The 12,085-nt window shown below is 24.8% G+C and overlaps 1 protein-coding gene across 1 annotated transcript in view; it reads left to right on the top strand.

Moving 5' to 3' along the window:
• Positions 1 to 12,085, top strand: part of LOC105366552 (uncharacterized) — a 41,785-nt gene that overhangs the window by 21,803 nt on the left and 7,897 nt on the right. Inside the window, exons 2-3 of the mRNA XM_011505044.1 lie at positions 4,563 to 4,917; positions 6,938 to 7,079. Coding sequence (XP_011503346.1) covers positions 4,869 to 4,917; positions 6,938 to 7,079 — 191 coding nt within the window. The 5' untranslated portion in view covers positions 4,563 to 4,868. The remainder of the gene's footprint in view (positions 1 to 4,562; positions 4,918 to 6,937; positions 7,080 to 12,085) is intronic.

The raw sequence follows: 12,085 nt of genomic DNA on the forward strand, positions 1-12,085 counted from the left end.
GCATGTTTGTTACAGTATTATTAAATTAATTATGTGACAAAAACTGATTTTTATATAATTTATATATAAATAATATTAATATCATTTTAATATTGTTATTTTAATTTTAATAAAAAGCTAACATAATTTTTTATTTTTGATTAAAAAATAACTTATGCCTTTGTTCTTTAAAGTATTAGATTCTGTGGAGTTTTAGAACAGTATTAGATAAACTCTAATAAAATATTATGTAATGATAATTATTATTTTTATATAATAGAAAATCATTTTACATTTTCTATTCTATGTACACATAGATTTAAAAATATTAAAATATAATTAAAAATTTTAAATTATAAACAAATATTAATATTTTAATACGAATAATACCAATTTTGTTGTAATATTTAAGCAAATAATTTTGTAATTATAATATGCATTTAAAATTTTAAGTATATAAAATAATCCTAACAGTATTAGTCAAATATTTTGTATAAATAATGTAACATAGGAATAACAAAACTAACGCAATAGTTAATTAGTATTATTTATTATATCAATAAGTATGACTAATATTTGCAAAATGAGTTTTTCTTTTATAGTAAATTTAAAATTGAAATATCAATTATTAACGTCATTATTAAATTTAATTCATATTTTATATTTTTAAATTGTTCTTAATGAATGTTATTTTTATGTTTTTTTTTATGTTTAACAATTTGATTTTCATTGTATATTCATTTTAAAAATGCTTAAAGATTACTTAAAGAAATGAAATTTAAGAGTTAAAAATGTTAACAATGAATAAAATATATTAATTGTGACTTTAATAATATTTAATAAAAAGTTGCAGTTGGTTCAAATTTCAATTAAATCTAATATAATATTTCACAAATAAGTAATTAACAAACCAATATTGGTATATTGAAAAATAATTGTGTTTAGATTTAAAGTATAATATATAATTTCTAGATCTATAATAGAAACTGTTTAAGGTTATTTAAATATACTATGCCAAATTACAAAAGAGCCATGTAAGTATGATACATAATATAATAATTATATATGCAATGATATTGAGTTGAATTTATTGTTAACTAACTTAATGGATTTGTCATAAAATAGCATCAAATTTTATATGAATTTCTTTTTTATTATTTTAAATCTGTTTTATAAAATTGTTATTTTATTTCATGAAAATTTTTATTAATTAATATTTTGTATTCAATTTTTTTTTACAACATTGTACTTTCAATATTTGTTTTGTTTTTAAAATTTTAAATATTAACGTTTAACGTTTTAAAAGTTTTCGAGTAGTTATTCAATTAATTGTATAAAAGAACATTTTTTAAATAATTTAATTATATTTAAATACTAATAATCAAATATAAATAAAAAATACAATTGTAATTATAAATGAAAATAATTTATGTCTATTTGGTAGAATAGGAATTTTGTTTAATATTAGCTATTTTTATCTATTTTGTGTAGTTAATTAAAAAAGTTTGTAAATATAATATACTTAATAAAAAAACATATAGATATATTCATTATCTTGAGATATCATAAGTAATATGAACAAAATAAATAATAATCTATATTAAATTATGATATAAAATAATTATAAAAATTTTAATTAATTTATATTACATTTAAAAAAATATCATATATTACCATATTATAAGATAATCGTAAATATATCAAGTAATAAAAGTGTTTGATTTCTGGCTCGAACTGCCAAGTTCGATAGTTCAATTAATTTGCCGCCCGCCTGAACGATGCTTAGGTAAGGACTTAAATGGAATGACTGTAGAGATTTAGTGTGTTTAGACTTCGTTAAAACATCATTTATTTTAGTTTATTCACAATTACATTATTGTTGAATTGAATTCACTTCTCATGGGTGAATGTGAACTAGGCTCTATCACATCGATATAGTTGCTCCTTTAATGATGGTGACGATGTTATTGCTGATGTTGTATGGATCAGCAGTGGATTGTGTATACTCCTTGAAAATAAGTATGGCTTGTTTATGTGATCTATGTTAATATTGTAAGGATTAACAGGGGGAGTTAAGCATATTATTGAAGAGAGTATGGATTGTTTATGTGATCTGTGATAATGTCCTAAGGATTAGCAGGGAGAGAGAGTATACTCATAAAGGGAGTATGGTTTGTGTTGGTTACCCTCAATAGAGACTACTTCTTGGTAAGGAGTACTTCGATACCATGCTTCTTGTAGTCGACTATTTCCTTGTAATACAGTCAGCACCCTTGACTGTTTGTTAACTGTAGCGCACTGAAGAATTCAACATGTGTTTTTTGTAATGGCTTCACTGAGAGAGCGCGACTGAGTGATGAGTTCATGGCTATAGACTCTGGCTGAATAGCGTGGCTGACTAGCGTAGATGACTGACTTGGATGAGTAACTAACGTGTCTCGATGCGCGCTTCCTTAAATATCCACGCGGCAGCTATGTTAGCTGGCAACAGTGCCTACATGTTGCTATGCGGAGACTAGACAGACTTGCAAGATGTTCGAGAATAAGCTTTAAAAGCTTCGACAATTCCAGGAATCAAATGTTTACAAATTCGAGAACTAGAAGGCTTATAAATATCAGAGAACCGAAGGTTTTGGAAAAATGCTCCAATTCCGAACAAAATTGATTATATATTCTACCGTACATTGGATTATTTATGATTTCACTTTTGTATTTTAGACTTTATATTAAAGATAATTATACTTATATAAGTATATTTAATAAGTATATATCATAAAAAGATTCCAAATGTATGACTACATTAAATATGTATTCTGTACCTAGTTTTTCTATAACAAGAAATAGCAACATTAGAAATTAATTTGTTTTATAATTATCTATATAAAATGTTGATTTTAATATAATAATTATTATTTATATTTAAAATTTTTGTAGTATTGAAGTAAATTTTGAATTTGCATGTTTTATTTCGTATTTTTAATAAAAAAAACTGTATTCAATATAATAATTTCATTCTATTATGATATAAATAACCTTTGACAATAAAAACTTCGTAAATAATTAAATACAGATATAATATATATATATATATATATATATATATATATATATATATATATATATATATATACTATAGATTTAAAAAACTAGTTTCAATTAAGTAATAATCAATATAAATAAATAATAAACAAATAAATTTTGCTTAATAATATAACGTATTTTACAAATTGTTACATATCCCTGTTAAAATTTTTTACATTTTAGGAATAAACTACATTTCATCCAACTATATTTATGCATATGCAGATTTAAAAATATATAATAGACATTTATATACATATAGAATAAATACTTGAAAAGTACTAGTCTGGATGGATCATCATCTGTTATGGATACTTTTAAGATGACTGATGAAATTGAAATGAAAAGCATAAAAGCGGCTATTCAGAATCTAATAGAGAAGTTTGAATAGAAACTGAGAATAAAAAATGAGATATTTATAAATACACATTAAAAATATAAAAAATTATTGAAAACAGTATTTATATTTGTAAATATCAGAGTATTTAAAAAATTTTTGGTAATTCTACATTTAAATACTAAATAATAGTGATTAAAAAATAAAATGTCATTAAAGGTTTAAATATTCGAAAAATATTGTTTAAATAGAAATTACAAGAAAAGCGTGTAAATTTTAACTACTCGCAAATTATGATATAAATTTAATGTGCAAATAAAAAAAACGGGTTGCAATAGATTACTTAACTTTCAATTTCTCTTAAATTTAAGATCATACAAAAATAAAATATAATCACTAATATACAACTATATATAATTAATTAACATTTTATTATTTCTAACTATTAATGCATAATCAGATACAACATTAAAAATCATATTTTAAAAAGATCATAAAAATAATCAACTCGTACAGATGATTAAAAAATAGTACAAAAAAGTTCACTATTAAAAAGAAATAATACTTCATATTTTAAGGTTACGTAAATTTAATATACAAATATAATTATTAGATTGCGTGAATATTGATTGGGAAAATGATGTCTGTTTATTTGAGTATTTATGTTTTAATACTTTCGTAGAGCATATGATAGTTCAAAAACACAGATATAAAAATTAAATAATTTTTATATATTTCTATATAATTTTACTTATATACTAAAAATTTTACTATTAAAATTTATATACTATCAATAGAATGTTATACTTTAAATATAAAAATGAAAGTTATAAGAAAATTAGTGTTAAGCTATATCGAAGACAAACATTATTTAATCACACAATTAATTCATTTGCACAGAAAGGTGTTAGACTAGACATACTTATATAGACACATATAACAACCAAAATCGCATATTAGCACATATGTATGCGTACGTGCGCGCTCGCGCGTGTGTATGTGCAAAGAGTAAAGAAAATTATACTTATCTAATTGGTCTTAAATATATACTAATCAAATGTAAGATACTATTCTTACTTTAGATCAATTTATCTCATTATGAAAACTTGATAAATATATATAGGTATTTGCAAAAAGAGAAGAATAATTTATTTTATTGTTTTAGATGACACGATGTATTCAGTTGTATCTAAAATCAAGCACATACGATCGTGAATAAATATTTTCACAAATATTTCCGAATAATTAAGGATAAAAGTACCTTGCCTTTATTTAAAAATATGGAAAATCACTATCGGAGTGTGTGATTCGAATGCTGTTAAATCAGAACTCTGGACACGTGTTCAGTCGAAGGTTGCTAACACGTAGAAAAAAGAGGTGCGTGGAAAATAATAGCTGAGAACTTCATTAGACAAGAATATCCGTGTGGCGAAGAAGACGCGGTCCATTTCCGGTCCGCCGATTTGGCGGCATGGTCCTTTGGGCCACGATACTCATCCTTCAAGGTGCTAGTCTTGTGGGTAAGTTTCTAAATTACGAATATTATTACTTAAAGGCTGCACCAATAAAATATTTACTTTTCATTAAATTTTAAATGAATTCGATATTATTTTTATTATTTTTTTTGGACCCAAACATAATTAAAAATTAAAATTAGTATATTTATATTCTTGAATAGTACTTGTATTGCTTCATTATTTTATGTATGGTAGACAAATTATTTTTTAAAATTTACTTTAAAATGATATCATATTCATAATTTATAAAAAGTATAAGAATACATTTTCAATTTTTATCTAAAAAATACATAATAATAATATCTGTTCAATTTTATGGAGAAAATGCAATGTAAATATGTTAATATTTTATTTTAGTATTTTTAATACAGAATTTTAAATCGACTGTTGAATTATTTTTATAAAGTAGCATAAACAAGTGACCAACATAAATACTAATTTTTTTTTATCTTCTTGATATGTATGAATACATATATTTTATATTTTTAAATTTGCTTTAGTCTATGATATATTTCAATAATTTATAAAAGCAAGTAGTTATATCATTAAAATTTTCAGGTTGGAATACACAATCCTTGAAATTTTTCGTATAAAAATGGATTTATATTAAATTTATATAATTGACAATAAATGAATATATTTAGAATTAATCTTATTGTAAAAGTCAGGTGTAGAAAAAATTTTTTATTTATGATTAAGTTTCTGTTGGGGTATAATTTTAGTGAATGATTACATTAATTTATGCGCGGCCACTTATTTCATTTTTCGTTATTTAGTTTCAATTATTTTCATTTGAATCCATTATTTTTTTATAATTTATTGAGTATCTATTATTAGGTTTAATTTCTATGCTATGCATTGTACTATATTAATTTAATTTATGTATATATATTGTTTGAAATTCCAGCCACCAGAATTGGTCGAAGACTAAGATAGATGGATTAGACCGTATCGCCGATTTAATGGTGGGGGGGGGGGGTTAAAAATGCATAAATTCAATGTAAACGAAATTGGTTTTAGTGCCTTTTATTTACGGTTATGTTACATTGGTAGTTGTTGTTTCCGGTCATTGTGAGAATTGTTGAGCTTGTCGTGATTCTAACAGTTGGCAATAAACTGTGGAACGTCGTGCGGGAGTGCGAGGAGAGACTGGTCTTTTTGTACTGTAGGCGCTTTATTCTTCTTAATGGAGGAGAGAATCGCAAGAGTCGCGAATCCATCGGCGCTTTTTTCGGCGATAACTCGTGTGAAGAGAATCGCAAGAGTCGCGAATCCATGAGTGCCTTTATCAGCAATTATTCTTGGGGAGAGGATTGCAAAAAAAGAAGTAGTGGGGAATATCAAACAGTATCGGTTCCCTCTTCAGCGGTCTGATAAGAATCAAGTTGCAGAGGTCTGACCGGTAGTGTCGACGCTGAGCCGCAATAATAATAATATGTGATACATATAGTTTGCTGAAGATGCCAGTCTATGTCGTCGCCCTCAATGCGGTCTAATTAGAGTCACTAATTTCATTTGCTTCGTCGTCTGTCGCTCCTTATATATGATTTCATACATTTAGAGTTTGCAATTCTAAGAAACTCTGGCAAATTCTCGGAAATGAAGCTTTAGTCGATTCGAGACTCTTCCTTTGTCGCTAGGCGGATACAGCATACGGCTTAAATTTCATCGAGAATTTTCGTAGCGAATACTTCCAATATTACGCATTAATAATAAATATAAATGTAATGGAACCATATTAAATAAAGCAATAAATTTTCATTGCTGGGTAGTTCAATCCGGAACATATATATATATATAACTTTTTAAACAAAAACATTGTAATATAATAATAACAATACAATAACAATTAAAATAATATATTCTATACCAAAAGCTATCTCTCTCGTATTGTGTGTATATATACATAATATAATAATCATAATATATTTTATATATGTAGTGATTATATATGTAACTCTCTTTATGACTCATTTTATGGATTCACGTTACTAATCAGCACTGTATCTTTTGGTTTCTACAGGCTCTACTACAGGGATCCCTGGAGTTCCGGAAAACATAACTGTAATGTTTCTAAATCCAACATCAGTGCGTGTATCTTGGAGCACAAATCAGGTTGAGCAAGTAGAAAAATACGATGTGACATACAAACCTACAGATGCAAGGTGCGTTATTATTGTACAGACGGAGCACAACATTCAATAATTCATTTTATGTTGAGAGTATTTTTGAATTTTAGAATTTGATTATTATTAAGGTATTGTTCGAAACATTTTGATAACAATCTTTATTAATGTAAGTAAATACTGAATTAGATGCAAGATTTTATAAGAAAATTTTTATTTTGAAAAGTATAGTTTTTAAATTCTATGATTTATTTTGCATCGATTTTTATGCAATATGAAACCTTAACAATTCAAGCTTTTTATTGATTTAATGTAAAAGAATTATATTACTTTTTTCTATTTTATTAAATTTATTTATAATTTATGTTCTTCTGAAAAGGCATAAATTTTAACTTTAAATATTTAACTAACTAACTAAAAATCAATTCACAAAATAGTATACATAAAAATGTACAAATATAATAAATAAATTGTTAATAAATAGAAAAGATAGTAAATAATAATAATTATTTTTGCAAATATTAACGAAAGATACAGAAATATATATCAGATTTTGGTTTATATGAGCAATGCCAGTTAATGTACTTTGTTAAGAAAATGAATAAAAAAATAATCACATTAGTTCAAAGCAAGTTTCAATATTAATACAGATTTTTACTTTTCTTATGGTATAAATGTATAGAAATAGTTAAAAATAATTAATGTACTTTCTACACTTAAACAGAAATTGGTCGATACAAAATTTTTATTTATTGTAATATTTATATTTACTTATCCCTACATTATTAAACTTACCTTTACATTATACAACATGCATATTTTTTTGTAAAATACTAATTTATATTTAATAATGATAATATTGAATATTTTTCAACAAACGTAATTCAAGAAAAATTAAAAAATATTTAATTAATTATTTCCTCAAGTATAAAAAAATATAATCAACAACCAAGAAATTTTTAGTTATCATTTTATTAAAAGTATATTATGGTTTATTCATAAATGTAATTTCATTAATGCATCACTTTGAAGAGTAATGTTACTTTGTTATGCAACATGAAAAATATAGTTTTAAATTCAATTCAATGTTATAATATTTATGTAAATACTGATAAATTATTTCATTTAAATACAAAGGTTTTTGTTCGAAATTGCGAGAAACCTTGCCTAGTCATTAAACAATCCTAAGTCATTAGACATCTAGCAAACCCAAGTCGTTAAACTTCTGGAAACGCCAAGTCGTTAGACTTCTGGAAAACCTAGGTCATTAGACATCTGAAAATAGTCGTTACACCCAAAAATAAAACACAACAGGTACACAATTCCAGACACTGTTGTCAAATCTAGCCATACTTTCGTTTGGATTGTTAAAGCAATCACGCTTCAATCAGGACTCCCTCTTAGCGGGGACGCCATGAGATAGACTACTCTCTCTAATTGAAGACGCCGAAGCTAGAGGCGTTCCAAGTAGAGACGCCAAAGCCAGAGGCGCTGTGATTGGAGATGCCAAGGAAAGAGGCGCTCTGACTGGCGACGCCAATGACTGGAGCGCCCGTAAGTGGGAACGTCGTGATCAGAGGAGCGCTCTGAAGGGGACGACCACATGTCAGAAATGTTCTCTTAAAAGGGACGCCGTGGAGGATGGCCGTGCTCGGCACGAGCCAAAGAAGCTTAGCTGTTGCGCCCTTCCTATAATAGGTTCCATCGCACACACTCTCAGCAGAGTCGTTAAGGACGGTACACGCAACAGTTTCATACAAATGCTCAAGTAGAACCTAATATTCAGTGCCACAATGCACTTTTTCAAGGATTCACTACCAACGCAGTTTCTTAAGGAGACCACAAGCAGGTGACCACCACGTGGCACTACACGAAGAAGAGTCCAGAGATTTACGACCTCACACTTCTCCATGTAACATCCACCATCAAGCGTATTTCGTCATGACGATCCGGAGATTTACGACCTCCTACCTTTATTCGTAGTGAATGCTAACACCACGTGGCAACCACTACGGAACTGCAAAATCTCAAGATTCTCATCATCAACTTAGGATCATTATAGTATAGTTTATAAAATAAAATGCAATAAACAGCACGAAAAGCAGATGTGTTAAATACTGAATTGAAGCTACCCCTCCCACTTTTCCACACTTTTCTCCCACCAGTAAACTGAAGAACTTAGTCTAATTCTAAATAGTTTTGAAAACCAATTCAAAATATGTTATTGTAAATAGATTTAAATTTCAATATTATATATTTTATAAATGTTTAATACTAACATTTTATAAATTAAAATTTCTCCGTATTTAATAAATATCAGTCTCACTAAATGAAAGAAATATATCAATATTATTAGCATAATATTAAAAGCACTTGTTACAGTTATATTGTTAAAAAATACATCTGTAAACAAAGTTAATTTATATTTATATTTACATATAAATAATTAAATCTTTGGCTTCATTATAATATGTTGATATTAAATTTGTTTAACTGAAATTGTTATATGTTGTTTTTGTTGTTTTCTTCAAATGAAATACATTAGGTGTTATTTTATTTTATTGGTGGTGGGTCAAATTTAGTATTTTTCAATTAGTTTTCATTTTAATATACAATTTTCAATATATTATTTTCAATATAAGCAGGAACATAAATAAAAATCAAATTTATTTTTCAAATTCAAGGAAACACTTAATTTTAATACTAAAATTGATTATTTAATTATTTTGTACATATGCATCGATATCACCATTTCATCACAGCTATATAAATATACAACAGCAAGTTTTGAGTTACGTTGTGCTTACCAGAATATTATTTTAATCAATAAATTAAATTTTGCATAAATATAAATTTAAAAGGGATGAAAAAATAAATAATAAAATAATATTATAAAAATATTTAATTATGTAATATTTAAAATATACATTATATATTATATTGTGTTCCTAATTAAAAAATAATAAAAAAAATTTAAAGAGAATATTGGAAACATTAAGTGTTCATACATACTCAAAATATACACAAATCTTTGAGGCGATGATTCATCGCCCTTAATATTAATTCCAATTTTTCGTATGACATTTTTTTAAATCACAATATTATATTAATACAATAATATTAAATATAGTAGCAAATAAATATAAAGTAAGGGGGAATAAAGAAAGTGCAGAGAGTGGTGTGCGTTCTTCTAAACTTCTAATCGTTTATTCGTGTAACTTTTGGACATATTTACTATTACATACTTTATTATTCTGGAGGCCACTTATATATAAAACTTTACACTTTTCATATCTTGAATAAAAAACGATTCATAGTCAAAATATATTATATTTTTAAATTATATTATTATTATTATTAGCACAATGTTCTTAAATTATAGGGTGAATAAATTTTTTAAAGAAACTATTGAAATTATTATATATTTTAACACTCTAAGTTGTAAAAGCATTTTAGAAATTTATATGAATAAATAAATTTGCTTATTGTTTAATTAAATTTGGTATAAAGAATTTATTACATATATGTTACTTATATTACTTATATGCATATATCAAATATGATAAATATTGAATTTATCTTTAAAATTATTCAACTTTATGGATTAATTCAATAAAAGCAGTTATTAACTAAACATTGAAAGTATTATCTTTTAATTCAAATTGTATATTTAAATATTAATTTAGTACAATAAATACATTATTAAATGTAAGGAGTAGGATCATTTACAGTATGTAAAATAAACTAAATTTTTGTTATATTTTATACGGAAGCCGAAGAAAAAATTAATTAAATATATAAAAATTTGTATTTATCAAATAGTTTAAGACAAAAATACTATATATTTTCATCGAAGATACAATTTTAAACTATAATTACACTTTCAACAAAATTTAAGAAAGATGTATTCAAAGTTGCAAATACAAAATTTATAGTGTGGTCCGTTTTAAAAATGTATTTTTAAAAATATCTGTTTTAATAAAAAAATATTACTATTATATAAAATATAATTATTAAAAATATTACAGTTCAGTGATAGATAATAAAATATTCTTTTTTCTGTATTTATAATTATTTATATTTAATTCATTAAAAATGTCCATGGCTGTTAGTAACATTACGTTACATACAGTTAAATCATAATAAATGTATTTTTAATTACAAGTATTTACCGAAAATTTTCATTAATATCATATTTATTTAAATTTAGTCGTTAAAGTTGATTGAGTAATTGAGAGAATTTTGTATAATTCATAAATTCATTCGAAGTACATATTTGTTTACGGATAAGACAACATTAATATTTATACAAAATAACGAGAGTAAACTCATGGTTAATAAATTAATCAAGATATTATTTTGGATATAAATGTATGAATATATCAAAACTGCTGCACATCATTTGTATAACCATCCTTTGTATAACAGTTGCCTCATTGATGTAATAGGAGTAAATCACAATAAAAGCCAGCGAAGAGTTATTTCTACTTTGAGAGTATGAAAATTGTATTTGTACTAAATCTTAATCAATTCAAATAATCGCATATAGATTCTTATAAGAAAAGTTTATAATTTAGTATAAAATGCTAATAAATTACTTACAATTCTCAGTAATAGCATAAATTTTTTTTAATTTTGATTGATACAAAATAATGTATTTATTCAATTAACGATACTTATTTCTTTGTATGGTGGATTTCAGTCAAAACAAATTGAACGTTGCTTAATTTGTAACTATAGATTTTGTTTATTTATAAATTCTACATTTTTACATATAAATTAATTTTTTTAATATGATCGAAAACTTTTAAACCAAATACTATATCTTTTACTATGTATGTATCATTGATTTTTTATGATTTTGTGATTTAATATAAGAAAGAAGTATTCAATATTAATATAGAATAGATGTAAATACTTTAATTTTGTTATATTTTTATAATTTTACAAATTTTTCATAAGAATAATCAATTTATAATTAGATATGGTATTAATTGCTAATGATATCTAATACACAATTGATAACACACTAAAACATTGGTAAT

This window comes from Ceratosolen solmsi, unplaced genomic scaffold (genome assembly GCF_000503995.2).
Source record: "Ceratosolen solmsi marchali unplaced genomic scaffold, CerSol_1.0 scaffold49, whole genome shotgun sequence".
NCBI lineage: Eukaryota > Metazoa > Arthropoda > Insecta > Hymenoptera > Agaonidae > Ceratosolen > Ceratosolen solmsi.